Here is a 16,459-nt window from a genome sequence, read left to right as displayed (position 1 = left end):
GCTCCCCTTTGCCTTCTCTGTCCCCTTGTTTTGCGCTGACAGAGAGACCACCCCCTTCCCCTTCCCAGGAGAGCGAGAGAGAGAGAGAGAGACCCATCTGTCTGGGCTCAGCAGCCTAGAAGAGAAAGCCAAGGGGGCGCGCGCGCGCGAGGGGCAGTCCAGGGGGAGCGGCCGGCGGGAGGTGGCGCCCGGGGCGTCTCCCTCGGGCACCGAAAGGGGGACTCGGCTCGGGCCGGGCGCGCGTGGTTGCGCGTGTGTGCCTTGCAACTCCCAGAGTCACCTCTTCTCCTTTTTTTTCCTTTTCCTTTTTTTTTTTTTTGCATTCACACAAGATGGCGATGGAGGAGGGGAGGCAGCAGCGGCAGCAGCCCTTTGCTCGCGCGCGCGTCTAACCCTCGCGCGCCAGCTCCAACAGGCGAGCCGCGGAGCAGACTCCGGCCGCCGGGGTTGCTGCCTCGCTCGCTCGCTCGCCCGCCACCTCCTCCTCCTCCCGGCGCCCCCTTTCGCACGCCCGGAGCTCCGAAGGGCTTACATGGCGCTAGAGGGACTGTTTGGCCTCGCGATTCTTGCCTTGACCTTGACCGTGGAAGGTAAAGACCCAAACCCAAGAGAGGGGTCCGGGGAGGGGGGCTGAGGGCGCTTGGCGTGGCTGGGCGCTTTTTTCTTCTTCGTGGGATGGGGATTTGTGGTTGTATTTCCTACCCCCCCCCCAGCCTTGCTAGTCGGTCGGTGCAAAGAACCGGGCGCGGTGGAGCGCAGAGCGGGAGCTGGGCAGGGCGCGCGGGACCCCTCGGCCTGGGGCCACGCAAAAGGAAACGCGCAAATAATGGGTTGTGTGTAGACGTGAAGAGGTCAGGCTCGCCGCTCCGTGGTTCCATCTCAGCCTCCAATCTTCGCTGGCGCGTCCACAATGGGCAACGTGGTGGTGGTGGCCCTGGCGAGGGGGGAGGGTGCGCGCCGCGGGGCTCCGGCTGTCCCGTTGCTCGGCGGGGTGACGAGCGCAAACAGGTGTGTGCGCGTTTGCACGTGCAATCCGCGCGCCGAATCCCAGGGCGGCCTCGCTTCGCCTTTTGCGACTGGTCGCCGGGCTGGCGTGGCCGGAGCTGCCCGCGCCCTACGCGGAGTGGGTTTGTTTGCTGGCTTACGAGGCGTCGTGGAAGCCGGACGCGCGCGGCGGGGAAAGGCTCCGCGCAAACGGACCTTCCTCTGGAGATCGGTTGTGCCCTCTTTGCGATGGCCTTGGTTTTTCGACAATGCCCCCCACCCCCTCCAAAACACACACCCCCGTCCTGCATACTGGGGTGGGGGTGTAAAGAAAGCTTTGCAAAAAATGCGAGGTGGAGAGGGGAGTTTCAGGTACTTCCATGGCGACGTTTCCAGCGTTCAATGAGCTTTGCGCGGGGGGTGGGGGATCAACAAACAAAGACCGCCATGCTCTCCAAGCGGGCTTTGGAACGGGGTCTTCCCGGCTGTCCAACAGATAAAGGATCTGTTGGCAACGAGAGAAAATCACACCCACATTAGCCAGCTGTCTTGTTTGCAAGATGGCATTGGTGTTCACCGCCCGCCACCCTTTCCCATTCAGTCTTTGTCCAGGGTTATGATCGTGTTCGCCTTCCCCACGTCCCTCAAAAGTTGTTTTCCTAGTGAACCTCTCGCCCCTGCCTGGCAAAACCGTCTCGGGGGCTGCTGTGAGACATCTCATCAAAGATGAGTGAAGAGCCTTCCCAGGCGAGTAGAACCGCTGCAATGAGCCACTTGTAAGAACAAAATAAAAAAATTCCTTCCAGTAGCACCTTAAAGACCAACTGAGTTAGTTCTAGGTATGAGCTTTCGTGTGCATGCACACTTCTTCAGATACACTGCATGCACACGAAAGCTCATACCTAGAACTAACTCAGTTGGTCTTTAAGGTGCTACTGGAAGGAATTTTTTTATTTTGTTTTGACCATGGCAGACCAACACGGCTACCTATCTGTAACTGCCACTTGTAAGACTTAGGGAAACGGCAGCAGGTTGGTGGTAGCCAGGCAGCTGCTTTCCTGATACTTTCAGATAGGGCTGGGTATGTCCGCTGGCTGAAACCCGGCTGGTCAGTATGGACAGTGCTAAGCTAGATAGACCAATGGACTGTACCAGGCAAATTCCTGTGCTCCTGAGACACGGCAGGTGCAGGCAAGCTGGCTGGCGACTAAACCCAAATCATCTGGTTTTCTACAAGACTTTCATAGAGGCAGAGTTGCAACTACTGCAGCTGCTAGTTGAGTTGAGTTGGAAAGCAGAATAGAGCAGCTTTTCCTGCAATGGGTACCCTCTGTGATGTTTTCAGGCTGATGGGAGTTGCAGTCCAAGATTTCTGGAGGGCACCTTCTGCGGAAGACAATTCCTAAAGTAGTGTAGACTTTCTGGCCAGGATGGAATGGGCAGAAGGTAGCCATGGCTGCTTCTGAAAACTTCAGGTGGCTGGCCAGTGGAGTGTCATTTGTGACACCTTTGTTCCAAAATCCATGCAGTATAGAGCACGCGGCTGGGCTCACTGGCATGAGCGGCCTGGAAAGTATTTGCTTTGCCAACAGATGAAAAGGGAACACTCTTCTGTTGCTTTTTTCCTACTCTGTAACTGGATTAGTTTTGAAACAGCTGTATTAAAAATCCAGAGAATGTAATAAAGTGTCACTTAGTATTTGGTTGAACGATTCTTTCATACAATCATAGAATTGTAGAATGGGAAGGGAACCTGAGGGTCATCTAGTCCAACCCCCTGCAATGCAGGAATCCTGCTCATAGCTGTGAGCCATCCCTGGGTGGGCTTGAACCACCAGCCTTGTGGTTAACAGCCAGGCGCACTGACCCATCAAGCTGTAAAGAGCAACTGATTCTTATTATTAAACAATTCCTGCAACAACTGACATGCAGTTCAGGTAGTGGATCCCCGCCCCCCATAAGCTATCTCTGTGCTGTGAAAAAACCCCACTACAGTGTTGTTTGTTAATTTCTACCATGCCAGACTGTTGCTCAAAGGAGCAGGAGTGGTGCAAGAAGTTTGCAACCTTAATTTCATATGAAAACAGCTGTCTGGCAAACTGCTTTCTGAAGCACTTTCTCCCTCTTTTGAAAGGGCATGGGGATTGGGTCAAGCAGGGAGGGGAGGGGCTTCAGGCAGGGAGGTGGGTGAGGGACTGGGTGAGGTGCAAAGAGAGGTGGGTTTGGTCAGGTGTAAAGGGGGCAGGGTTTGGTGAGCTGTGGGGGAAATAGGGTTGGGAAAGGGACTAGCGAGTGGAGCAAGCAGCGGTGGCAGCCCCTACTGTATAGGATCAGGGGCCTACATCTAGGCATGCTAGGAAGCCGCTGCCCCTTTGGACAGAGTTGGGAATGGAGTCGGGGAACCCCCCCGGGAAGAAGAGACTAGGGAGAATGGTGTGTTCTTTAGAGGCTGCTGGATCAGGCCAATGGCCCGTCTAGTCCAGCATCCTGTTCTCACAGTGGCCAACCAGATGTCTGTGGCAAATCCACAAACAAGACCTGAGCACAAGAGCTCCTGAGGTTTCCAGCAGCTGATATTCAGGAACAATGCCAGAGCACAGCCTTTGCGGCTTGTAGCAATTAATAGCTCCATGAATTTGTCTTTTAAAGCCATCTACATTGCTGGCCATCACTGCATCCTGTCAGAGCGAGTTCCGTAGGTTAACTGTGTACTGCTTGAAGAATTCCTTTCTTTCAGCTCTCATATCCAAAAAATTTATTAGTTTTCCAGCATAGTTTTGACACAAACAAACAAACAAAAATCTTCACTCTAAACCAAACTTCAGTAACTTTGTTAAGTGACTTCCTCATGTCTCCCTAGTTGAATTTCAGTGTAAATCATTTTAATGGTTCTCAACACCAATATTCTCAAAAAAAAATTTAACTTATTCATTAACATCTTTCTTTCTTTTCAATTCTTAATTCATCACTTAACATATTAAAATTCTAAGCCTATCTGGTATTTACAAGCTTTTTCAATTAACTTAACTTAACATATTTAGCTAAATAATCTTTAAATTTCGTCCATTCTTCCTGGTAGTCCTCCTCCTTCTGGTCACGGATTCTCTAAGTCAGGTCGGCTAGCTCCGAAAAGTCCATCATCTTCATCTGCCTCTTTCAGCTCTCATATCTGGTGCACTTGCCTTTAGAGTAATAAAGAGCAAATTTTCAAATGATTCTCAAACGAATGATGTTCAAATTCTCAAATGAAATACCTCCTCTCCACTGTTAAAACTTTGCTGCAGTTGCATTTAGCGGGGGGGGGGGCGACTTAAGAGAGGTGATTGTCAAATGTCTCTCTGAAGTACTTCACCCCTCTATTAAACAGCTCACTTGGACCACCTTCTACCTGCTTGCCTGCCTGCCTGCCTGCCTGCCATCATACTGCTGGTGGTGTGGCCACCTATTAGCAGCCATGTGTACTGCAGCATGACAACAGCCTTACGTTTTTATGTATATAGGAAGACGTGTGTCTATAGTAGAGGGGATTTCAGGGCAGAGATGAATTGCCCCTTGTTGACATTCCCCCTTGCACACATATATGAACTGTTCCAGGAACCCTTTGGCTTCGCTTTCTGCTGCCTCTGGATTATTAAAGAGTGTTAAATGTGGCCAAATGGGAACCCTACTTTCCAGATCAAATTGATTTGCAGCTCCCTCAAACTTTGCTCCTGCTGCTGTTTTGGTTAATGAAAAGTTCTGCTGTGGCTTTAGCTTAATGCAGGTCTGTAAATTGTTAACACGTTCTGTACATTATTCAGCTGGAGTTTCTTTAAAGAAACCCTTCTCTCATTTTCCAAGGTGTGAAGTATAAGGCTTGCAAAACAGCAGGTTTTTTGCCTGATTTGACTAGCCTCCATTCTTCAAGCAGATAGGAAAGAACTTTCCCCATCAAGGCAGGCAACCACTAGGGCCTGGGACACTTTCTAAAAGCCCCCTTTCCCAACCTATCAAACAAGCCTCATAATTGTAGCCCATCAAGCAACCTGATTGTGCACATGCTTAATCAGAGGCAAGTCCCAGTAATTTCAATGGGACTTTCCTTTCAATAGGACCGCAGTCATATTCCTTGCCCACCCCCTCCCCTAAACAAAATCTTGTCTTAGAGTTCTGCATCTCTGTGGCTTGGTTTGGTTGCAGTTTTTAAGGCTTGCGCACATCTCAATAAAAGAGGCGAAGGAGAAATTTTGGCAGATGTCACTTGTCATGCAATTCTTTTCTCTGTTGCACAAGAGGTCGTTAACGCAGAAGGCAGAAGCCCATAATCTCCTTTGTGTCAGGATTATTCAGATAAAAATCAGGCAAGCCACGTTATGTGCTGAAAACGTAAAACCTTTAAGAAGTGGATGGGAAAAGGCAGCTGAGGAAATATGGCTTTCATTGTTTTCTAAAAATGCTTTCGGGGGATGGCTTTTCACAACTTGTGTCTGGATAAATATGATGATATTAGAAATGCATTTATAAAAATTATAATGACTTGCTAATAATCGGAACAATAGCATAGAGCTATATATCATATTGCATTACAGTTTCAAGCATCTTTCTTTCTTTCTTTCTTTCTTTCTTTCTTTCTTTCTTTTTCTTTCACTTTCTTTGTCCACTGAACGTTTTCAATAAAATACAAATATTTTTTAAAAAAACTTTCCCAGGGGGAAGTGATCACTTGGAAGAAACACTATAAGAGATCATGTACCCCTTCCCCTCCCCTAAAAGTTGCCAGCATGTCCCCCTGGCACACAGAAATTAAACAGGTTCCCTCCCCCCCATTACTCTCCCCTCTGTACAAGGGAGGAAACCCCACTAAATTTTGCTATGCCTCTCTTAAAAGCACAGGACTAGACCCAGTGAAAAACCTGGCAACCCCCCTTTCTCTTTTGTCATTCTTTTGTCATGTTTGCTCTCCCTAAGAGGGTCCCTCTCCACCCCCCCCCCTTTGAAAGCCTGAACCATATTGCTCGAACAGAGTATGCAAAACTCTGGGTGTGTATTGCAAACATATAGTATTCACCTTTTCTCTGCTCAGTGCAGACTGTTCAGACTATAGCAAGGTCTCTTCTGTTGTGGATTTTCCCTGAAGAACTTGCAGAAGCACTTTAGAAAAATAAAAGAGAGCGACATGCCCCGTTGGTTTCTGTTATGGCAGTGCGCGCTGCTTGCTTTGTGGTGGGGCTCCCGAAAGGGACAGAACCAGCTCTGGGAACGGAGAGGTGAAAGAAAGAAGCTTTTTCCCACTAGCTCGACAATCGGATTATATAATCCTCAATTTAGGCAGTTTGTATCAGGTTCCTTTTGTGAGTTTCCTCCCTTGACTTTAAGGCTTTTTTTGTTCTCGGCGGATGCTTTTTCTCCCTTTCTCTTCACTCCCCGCCCCACCCCTCCCCACACCAGAAGCTGTTGGCGTCTGAATAGACTTAGGACCCTTTCCCTGAGAATTTGGGTCTCCCATTGTCTTGGCAGTCACATGCCTCTTGCTCGTTTCCCCCGAATGGTCACCTGCATGCAGATTTCATTCAGCTCCTTGCACAATATCATTTTGCAAAGGCACACAGGCCTGCTTAAAATGCGGTTGGCTTTTTCGGGACCAAGTTTCTATAGAGAGCTAGGCTGGCAGGGAGGGGTAAGTTTGGGGTTGGTGGCTTTCAGTGCCGGCTGGGAATCAAATTGGCTTGAAAATTGGTGAATGAAAATACTCTTTTTAAATTGTAAAAATTATTTATTATTATTATTGTTGTTGTTGTTGTTGTTGTTGTTGTTAGCCCCAGCCACTCTGGGCAGCTTCCAACAAATTATAAAGCCACAGCAAAACATTTTGGATGCTGTTTGTTCAGAAGAAGACAAAACGTGGGACTTCACATTCTCAGAATTAATTCATTGAATTTGCTGCCCCCCCCCGGGGTAGGCTGATAGATTAGCCTTTCCTAACCCATTGTCCTCTCGACATTTTAGACTACACCTCCCATGGCTGGGCCTGATAGGAGTTGTAGTCCAAAACATCTCGAAGGGAGCGGGTTAGAAAAAGGTACATCAATTTTGGCTTGATGGATTCTTGAAGGCAAGATCAATATGCTTTGCTTGGTAAGTAGAGACTCCATGCTCAGAGGCAATGTACCTTGGGATACCAGTTGCTGCAGGTGATGGACCTGTGCACAGAGGAACATCCTAGGTTGCCTTACACCAAGTCAGACCTATTGGTCCAGCTAGATCAGTGTTGTCGACACTGACAGGCAGCAGCTCTTCAGGGTTTCAGACCAGGAGCTCCTCCTAGCCTTTCCTGGTGCCCTCAGTGGCCACTGTGGTGCCTATTGAGGCAGCTCCAGCCTGCTTACAGTCTCCTTCCCTGCTCTTGACGTTTCCCACAGCAGTGAGCCCAGCCGCCCTGGTTCATATAATTAAGCAAGTATTTAATTGCACAGTAATTTGTCTCTGGCCTGCATCCCAACGTTTTTCCTTACTCCATATTTGCATTACAGAGGGAGAATGCAGCAACTTAACGAGAGCATTGTTGTTTGGGTAGCGAGTTAATTTTGTGCTTTGGGAATAGAAAGAGGCTATTTGGAGAACTGAAATGCAACTTAGGCAAAAATGCCCAGGAGAGGAAGAGACCTAGGTTGCATTTCTGCCTAAGTATTCAGTGATATACTTCCTTTGAATATGGAGGTTCTCCATGCTCACACACAAAGTACCCAAATGAATGCATCATGGATTCCCCAACCCTATTTCCTTCTCCCTTTATTTAAAGGTTTATTTTTCTTCTATTTTTTACAACTACAGTGGTACCTCAGGTTACATACGCTTCAGGTCACATACACTTCAGGTTACAGACTCCGCCAACCCAGAAATAGCACCTCGGGTTAAGAACTTTGCTTCAGGATGAGAACAGAAATCGTGCTCCGGCGGCGCGGCAGCAGCGGGAGGCCCCATTAGCTAAAGTGGTGCTTCAGGTTAAGAACAGTTTCAGGTTAAGAATGGACCTCCGGAACGAATTAAGTTCTTAACCCGAGGTACCACTGTATTCCAAATCTACGTTTTTGTCCCAACAGGGGCTCCTGAGTCAGTTTGAAAATAGAGATTTCTGTCCTGCCGATATGTATGTATGTAAACAAATTTGCTAACTACACCCCCCCTGCAAAAGAAGCCCTCTAAGTAGTTTACAAAAATATATATAATAAAACATTTACATTATCAATAAAACAAGTTAAAAACAGGTGTTTAAAAACATCCAGAAGACGATAAAAAATCAATAGCAGCAGAAAAAGAAATATACGTAACTTCTCTGTGTCTGTAGAGGCTTTCCTGAACACAAATGCTTTAAGCAGGTGATAGAAAGAGTGCATTGAAGGTGCCTCCCTTCAATGGTGTCAATAGGCGGGGAGTTCCAAAGTGTAGAGATGCTGCTGCACTAAAAGATGGATTTATTACCAGTTTCGAAAAATTCCAAGTTGGTTTAATATGAAATAGTGCCTCACAAGTGCCCCTTGCACCAGATCTGCCTCTTAGCACCACCAGGTGTCCAACGCTGCTTGAAATCTTACAGAATCCTCATATAGAACTATCTAAACTGCACTATGCTTCCGGGAACTTGGCTGAAGGCACTCTGACCAAATCACACCCAGAAGAAGGTGTGTTGGGATCTACTGTTAGAATTTTTGAATACAGTTCCTTTTTTCATTAATTGATGGAGAATGGTTAACCCTCAAACCCCCCCCCCCAAAATATGTTGGATAAATTTTCAGCATAGTACTAACCGGACGAGAATTATATGGAAAAGAAAACTGCCGTACAAAGGATTGGACCACAAGGAACTGTGGGAGGGATTCCCGGTGGGGTAGCTGTGCTAGCAAAAATGGCAGTCTTGCAGCACCTTAAAGACTAACACGGCATTCTTGTTGATACGCAACAGTGCTCAAAGCTTAGGCAAAAATAAGTGTAAACATGCCTGAGACAAGCGCTATGGCAGATGGCAGTAGTTCCACTTGTTTTGTGTACAGAAATGTTGTCTGTTTGAAACGGAAATAAAAGTACATTATATTTAGATGAGCACATTGATAATGGCATAAGCCTCAGCCCACCAAAGCTTATATCTTTCTATATGCATAAAAATGTAAGGCTGTCATCACGCAGCCCACATTAGAGGATTCACAGTGCCTCGTGACAATCCTAGATTTGCATGAGGTCAGGTTGAGGGAGGGAGCAAAAGAGAAGGTAGTTTTTCATACCTTCCAACATTTCTCTGATGAAAATAGGGATGTCCAGTGCTATTTTTTTAGAAAAAGAGCTGCCAGAACACAGCATGAATGCCTCCCTTGCTCTCTTATAATGGCAATGGTGCCCACCTGAGAGATTCTGGAACTGAGTTCTGGCAAGTTCCAGCTGAAAAAAAAGCCCTGGGGATGTTCTGTTCCATACCCTCCAACATTTCTCCGATGAAAATAGGGACATCATATAGACCAGTTCTAGTTGTTTTGTACTGTACCCCCCACCATCCCTGACCATTGGCCATGCTTGCTGGGACCACTGGGACCTGGAGTTCAGCAACATCTGCACAGCCACAGCTTACCAACCTGACTATGACTTATCTAAGATCTTTCTCTCTCCTTTGCATAGTTGTATCATTTAAAAAACAAAACAAATTACTTTTTAAAGAAAACAACCCCCCAGGATTCTCCTGCAGACCTTGGACTTCTGCTATGTCTCCAGGGACCCCTATCCCTGCTCCTTCCCCAGATGATTTAAAGCCACATCACAACTGTGCAGTAAGTTTAGTAACAGTGCATGGAGCATACCGGGGGGGGGGGGGGATCTTTTCTGTGGCTTTTAGACACCTTTGGAAGGCAGGTGTGCCTGTGTGCAACTCTGTGCTATTTCTTCCACGCCTAGGGGATTTCCGCCTTCTAGCTGATCTTTAAATAGGCAGTCAATAAATAATTAAGTTAATTGGTGTGGCCAAACAGGCCATTAGCTGCCTTAGCAGATTGTTTATTTTTATTTATTTGCAAACCGGCTCTTGAGATTTCGTGTGCAGAGAGTAAAGGGCACGATTTGGGGGTGGCGAATGAGATGTGCCCTTATGACAAGCTGTGGGAGGCAGGGCACCTGCTTGGCATGTAGAAGGCCCCAGGTTCAATCCCCAATATCTCCGGAAAGGCTCCTTTTCTGAAATCCCAGAGAGCCTCTGCCAGTCCTTGTGGACAATACCGAGCTAGATGGAAAAGGGTTCTCTCTCTGGTTCCAAGCAATGATTAGATGATGCTGGCACCAATTTGAAATTCACTTTGTTCCATTACTTTCATGGTGTTTCGGTTGAATTTAGATTCCTCAGGCAGATGGCTTTGTCTGTTGCCAAAGTGGCCTGTATGGCAAGTGAACCAAACACAACCCACTAGCCAGGCATGGGAAGAACCACTGTGCCTCTTCTGAGGCTCCAACTCAGAGGCTTCAGAGTGAAGCTGATTGCTCAGAGATATAGTGGTACCCCAGGTTACAAAACTTTGGGTTACAAATTCCACTAACCTGGAAGTAGTACCTCGGGTTGAGAACTTTGCCCCAGGATGAGAATGGAAATTGCGCAGGAGGCCCCATTAGCAAAAGCGCAACTCAGGTTAAGAACGGTTTCGGGTTAAGAACGGACCTCTGGAATGAATCAAGTTTGTAACCCGAGGTATCACTGTAGTGCTTGTAAAAGCAGTGGTGGAGGGGAGAGTCTGGCTTTTTAAAAGAGCTCTCAGGCCTCTCCCAGGCAGAATTGTCACTCACGTTCCTACTTGTTTCTCAAATCGATTTATTATCCCTTTATTGGTGCCCATTTCTGTTTGCCTTCCACAGTAAGAAGATCATAATATGTTGGAGAAGGTGGTGCTTTAGATTTCATAATTGGGGGTGGGAACCCTGAAGTCTACAGATCACTCCCTCCCTCCATTTGCTGCAAGTTCCTTCATCTGGAGCAGGGCTTTCCAAACTTGGGTCTCCAGCTGTTTTTGGACTACAACTCCCATCATCCATAGCTAGCAGGACCAGTGGCCAGGAATGATGGGAATTGTAGTCCAAAAACAGCTGGCAACCCAAGTTTGGAAAACACTGGTCTGGATGGTTTGAAAACATGGGCGCAGCCAGGATTTTTGTTAAGGGGGCAGGACTTTTGTGGGGGGGTGGCAGAGCTGACATGATAGGTCAGTTAGTTAAGTATTTCTGTTGTTTAACTTGATCAGGGGGACAGCTGCCCCCCATGGCTAAGCCCATGTTTAAAAAGGAGGCTAAAACCTTGAATTGCCAGATCAAACCCCAAGACCTGATGGTATGGATAGTGTCATTTTATGGTTTAGTCACTAGGTGGCAGTGGACTCAATTGTGTTTGGGTGGAGTCAGGACTTGCCTGTTTGGTTTCGTTAGGGAGACACCATAAAGTTGTTGTCTAGGTTATTGTCTGTTGTTCTTCAAACTAGGATCCCCAGCTGTGGTTAAACTCCAACTCCCATCATCCCCAGCCAAGCTTAGTGCAATTGTCAGGGGAGATGGGAGTTGGAGTCCACCAACATCTGCAGGGCCAGAGGTTCCCCACCCCTGCCTTTGGGAGATCTAAATTTTGGAGCAAAACAAACCAACTTGTGTGCATTTTTACATTTCAAACACATGCAGTACTGTAGTGTGCCAGAAAACGGATCCAATGGAGCTTGGTAGGGGCTTCAAATTTCACAGTATCATATTTTTTTTATGGCATTGGCAAAGCTGAACTAATAGGATATTTGGGAAAGAGCAGAGGATTGGTTGTGTGGGTTTTGTTTTTTTGTTTTTGCATGAAGATTTTGCAAGACAGAAAAAAGAAGATGTGATTTGGATTGTCCCAGTGATCCGAGCAAGACTTGTAATTCTCTCAGTTTTGGAAAACGAGAGTGATTATAGACCAGCAACTAAGAAATAATCCGGAGCTAATAAACTGTAAGCTCAATTAATGGTAATCCCTTTCCAGTGGCAGTGACAGTCTGAGGAGCTCAGGGCATCCCCCAAATCTTGTTTGGATGGGGCAGGGACTAAGTAGTCACTAAAGCTCCAGGAAGGGAAGGGGTTTGCATGTCTATTTATTGATTAAAATGTATACCACTATTGATTTAAAAAAAATCAGAGCATCTTGCAACAATTGTACATCAAATCATACGATAATTTAAAATCAGAAATTGGCTGTTATGGAAAGATGTCTTTTTTACTTGCCTGCGTAAGCCTAATGGGGATATAAAAGTTTTCAGCAGGAGTGGCAGACGCAGTTGATGGACTATATGGAATTGGCAGAAATGATTGGCAGGATTCGAGATTTGGGAGAAGAGACAACGGAAGAAGACTGGAAAAAATTTAAGGATTATTTACAAAAACATTATAAGTTGTATGAATGTTAAGAATCTGCATGATTTGGAAATTTTTGCTCCTGCAACTAGATTGGGAAAATAGAAAATTAAGTTATAAGCAAGAAAAAGGTGAAATTTAAAGTTATTTTATGTATTATTCTAAGGCATAAATATTTGAAAATATTTGAAAATATTTGAAAAAAGGTACTTTAAATCTAGAAGTAAAATATTTCGAAAGATACAAATAAGACATGAAATAAGGTAATAATTTGCTGACATGTTTATTGCAAAGAACGCAGGGTGAGGGAGATGTGGGGAAGTCCAGTTAACAATGTAAAAATGCATTTTGAAAGTTGGATCGCTTTTTATTTCTCTTTTTTCTTTTTTCTGTAAATTGAAAATGTAATAAAAAATTTTAATTAAAAAAAAAAAAGTTTTCAGCAGGAGTTTAAAAGTTGGCACGGGAGGCCTCTGCTGAATCTCTGTTGGCAGAATGTTCCACAGTTCTGGCCTGATGACACAACAGGCTCAGTTTCTTGTTGTTGTCCACTTCAAGGATGACCCACGACACTCCTCCAGATGATGTCAGTGATCAAGCTGCCGTAAGAGGGTCAGGCAGTCCCTGAGGTCCTCTGGACCTATGTCTACTTCATCCTATGTGGTCATTGGTAACAGATTCAAAATGGCCATGGAGCAGTTTTCCCATGGGGTATGGTTAGGGAATGAATTCTTGATTCAACCCCTGTCGAGTGGTTCAGTCGCACTGGGTGTGGAGCCTCGGGGGCACGGCAGGGGATCACAGAATTGTGGAGATGGAAGAGACCACAAGGATATAATCTAGTCCAACTCCCTGTGGCTCAAACCCACAACCCTGAGATTAAGAGCCTCCTCATCTACCAGCTGAGCTATCTGGCTAGAATGGAGTACAAGTGTTGGGGTGGGAGTGACAAATCTTAGCGTCGCACAGGTCACTGCTGAAATTTGAGACCTGCTTAAGGAAGCTGGATGGGCCAGCCAGGTGGAGATGTCAATTGCCAACCTGACCTCCAGAAATCTCCATGTGGTCTCAGTTGCACCCGCGCCAGTTGCAGAACACGCCTGGTGCCTGGGGGATTTTGAACACTGGTTCAAGGTTCTTGTGTTGATATACAAAGCCCTAAATAACTTGGCTGCAGGATACCTGCACATAACACTGGTCCTGAAAGACCTACATTGGCTCCGAGTACATTTCTGAGCACAATTCCAAGTGTTGGTGCTGAGCTTTAAAGCCCTAAACAGCCTCAACCCAGTATACGTGAAGGAGCGTCTCCACCGCCATTGTTCAGCCCAGACACTGAGGTTCAGTGCCGAGGGCCTTCTGGCGGTTCCCTCACTGCGAGAAGCCAAGTTACAGGGAACCAGACAGAGGTTCTTCTCGGTAGTGGCACCCGCCCTGTGGAACACCTTCCCATCAGATGTCAACAAGATATAGAACTATCTGACTTTTAGAAGACATCTGAAGGCAACCTTGTTTAGGGAAGTTTTTAATGTTTGATGTTTTATCGTGTTTTTAATATTCTGTTCGGAGCCACCCAGAGTGGCTGGGAAAACCCAGCCAGAAGGGCAGGTATAAATAATAAATTATTATTCTTATTACCTCAAGGAAGGCCTGAGTCTTCATGTCCCAGCCCTATTGTGGAGAACATGGAGAGGAGTGCTGTTTGTTGTCCCCGTGTTACAGATACCCAACTGGACTCAACGAAAAATCAGGCTTTTAGCGTCACCAGGCCTATGCCTGTGGAACGCTCTTCCAGCAGAGTTGCAACAGGCACGTCTTTTGACTTTTGAGTGTTTCCTAAAAAAGTTGAGCCTTTTTATACTTTGCGGCTTTTAGATCCCCCCTTTTCAATTATCCAGACACCTTAACGATTATCTGCAATTATTTTTTTAAAATGGTGTTTGATGCCTTACCATTCTACACCCCCTGATATTTTATGACCAAGAAATGCTTTTTAAATATAAATAAATAAAAATGCCCCTGTATGTCCCTAGTAAAAAACAACAACACACCAAATCTCCAAATTCTTAAATGTAGGCAATATATTGGTCCGAAGGGAGGCTTCCTTAGCTTATAAAGCAGGTTCTTTTGCAGAGCTGAGTAGTGTGTATTGCATAGACTTATTTTCATGGGTTGTCAAGGGGGTGTGTGCGGGGGCATTTCCCAGCAAGGAAGAGATCAGGATGTCACGAAATCAGGCCTTGGGAGCTCCAGGGAGAGAAGTAAAAATACCCTTATCTTTGTTTTGCAATTGGAGCTGGAAGAGGCAAAAGTCAGCTTTTGGGAGGTTCACAAGGCCACAAGATGTGCTCCGTGGAAATGGCTGGGATGGGAGTGAATGTTCCTCTTTGGTCAGGTCACCTGCCTTCGCCCTGTAGTTGCTGATTAATGAGGACTTGGCAGATTTCGCTTTGTGCCCTTGATGGCATGTTCCATGACCTGGAATGACCTGGAGAATCTCAACGGGTGAGCTTCCAGCAGAAATGGGGAAGAGGGAATGCCTGTGACTCAGAGGCAGAGCAGCTGCTTTGCATGCAGAAGGTCCCGGGTTCAAACCCCAATGGCACCTCCAGGTAGGACTGGGAAAAAGCTCCAACCTGAAACCCCAGAGGCCTTGATTGAACCTGGGACCTTCTGCAAGCCAAGCAGGTGTTTCGCCACTGAGTTCTGCTCCATCCTCCTTGCATGAGGTTACTCTGCAGTTTCTCATCAGGTGGGCAATCCATTGTAAGATGAATGTGAATAGCTTCTTAAAATAAACAGTTTGCCAATGGGCTGGATTTGCCATTTCTTGTGCTGCCTGCCTGAGATGGCAACAACAAGGTCTTTGTCCCCAACAAGGGGCTTCGGCACGGCTGTCATGTAGGTCAAAAGTTGCTGTTGTTATCGTTATCATGGTTCATTTGATTTTTATCCTGCCCAAAGAAACCCAGGATGGGCATAAGGCATATTTTTATTTTATTTTGTTCTATGATTTTGAACAGAATTTGTATACTTCTTAAGGACTCCTGACCATTAGGTCCAGTTGTGGCCGACTCTGGGGTTGCGGCGCTCATCTCGCTTTATTGGCCGAGGGAGATGGCGTACAGCCATGTGGCCAGCATGACTAAGCAGCGCACGGAAACGCCGTTTACCTTCCCGCTGGAGCGGTACCTATTTATCTACTTGCACTTTGACGTGCTTTTGAACTGCTAGGTTGGCAGGAGCAGGGACCAAGCAACGGGAGTTCACTCCGTCGTGGAGATTCGAACCGCCAACCTTCTGATCGGCAAGTCCTAGGCTCTGTGGTTTAACCCACAGTGCCACCCGCGTCCCTTTGTATACTCCTTAGCTGTGAGTAAAACCTCGAAGCATTTGACAAAAAACAAACAATAAAATGTGTGTTAAAATGATAATTAACAGTCAAAGTTAAGAGGAAGTTTTTAAAACATCAAGATGTAATTAAAATCAGCATAATTAAAATTTCAGATCAAAACGCCTGCTAGTGTTTACATAGATTCCTAGGATTTGTTGCAAAAATGTTTTTAGCAGGTTTCATAAAATGCACAACAGAGGTGCCAGTCCGTTGTCAATAGGCTGGGAGTTCCAGGATGTAGGTGCTGCCACACTAAAAAACTGGCACGAATATTAAATAGTGTGGAATGAATATTATGTGGCGCGTGTAAAAGTGCTGCAGATCAAAGCGGTCAAGTTGGCATATATGGGGTAAGATGATCCCGCAAGTAAACTGGTCCCAAGCTGCTTTATGTATATTAACAGCAACACATTGAACTTGGCCCAGTAAGAGATTTGCAACCAGTGCATGGGCAAGGGTGTCGTATGTTGACAAGGTCTCACTTCTGTCGGCAACCTTGCTGCAGCATTCTGCACTAACTGCAGCTTCCACATCGAGCGCAAGGCAAGCCTCACAAAATAAATAATGCCACATAATTAAAAACCTTGCAAAAATGTAACCCCAATTAAAAAAACATTTTCAGTGTTGTACACACAACGACTTAGGGAACTGTAGCCTGGCTCTTCCTAGTGGCAAATCTGCTGTTGAGCCAGCAGCCTTGGAAGGTACTGG

At 46.2% G+C, this 16,459-nt stretch overlaps 1 protein-coding gene across 2 annotated transcripts in view; it reads left to right on the top strand.

Moving 5' to 3' along the window:
- The first annotated feature begins 236 nt into the window (after positions 1-236).
- Positions 237-16,459, top strand: part of IGDCC4 (immunoglobulin superfamily DCC subclass member 4) — a 78,042-nt gene continuing 61,819 nt past the window's right edge. Inside the window, exon 1 of one of the 2 annotated variants that reach the window (XM_081838739.1) lies at positions 237-590. In XM_081838739.1, coding sequence (XP_081694865.1) covers positions 533-590 — 58 coding nt within the window. In that variant the 5' untranslated portion in view covers positions 237-532. The remainder of the gene's footprint in view (positions 591-16,459) is intronic. The other variant, XM_081838738.1, reaches the window with a different exon arrangement.

Source organism: Podarcis erhardii (assembly GCF_964252035.2).
Source record: "Podarcis erhardii genome assembly, chromosome: 14".
In the NCBI taxonomy this organism is placed as follows: domain Eukaryota; kingdom Metazoa; phylum Chordata; class Lepidosauria; order Squamata; family Lacertidae; genus Podarcis; species Podarcis erhardii.
This window is presented reverse-complemented; position numbering and strand designations above follow the sequence as displayed.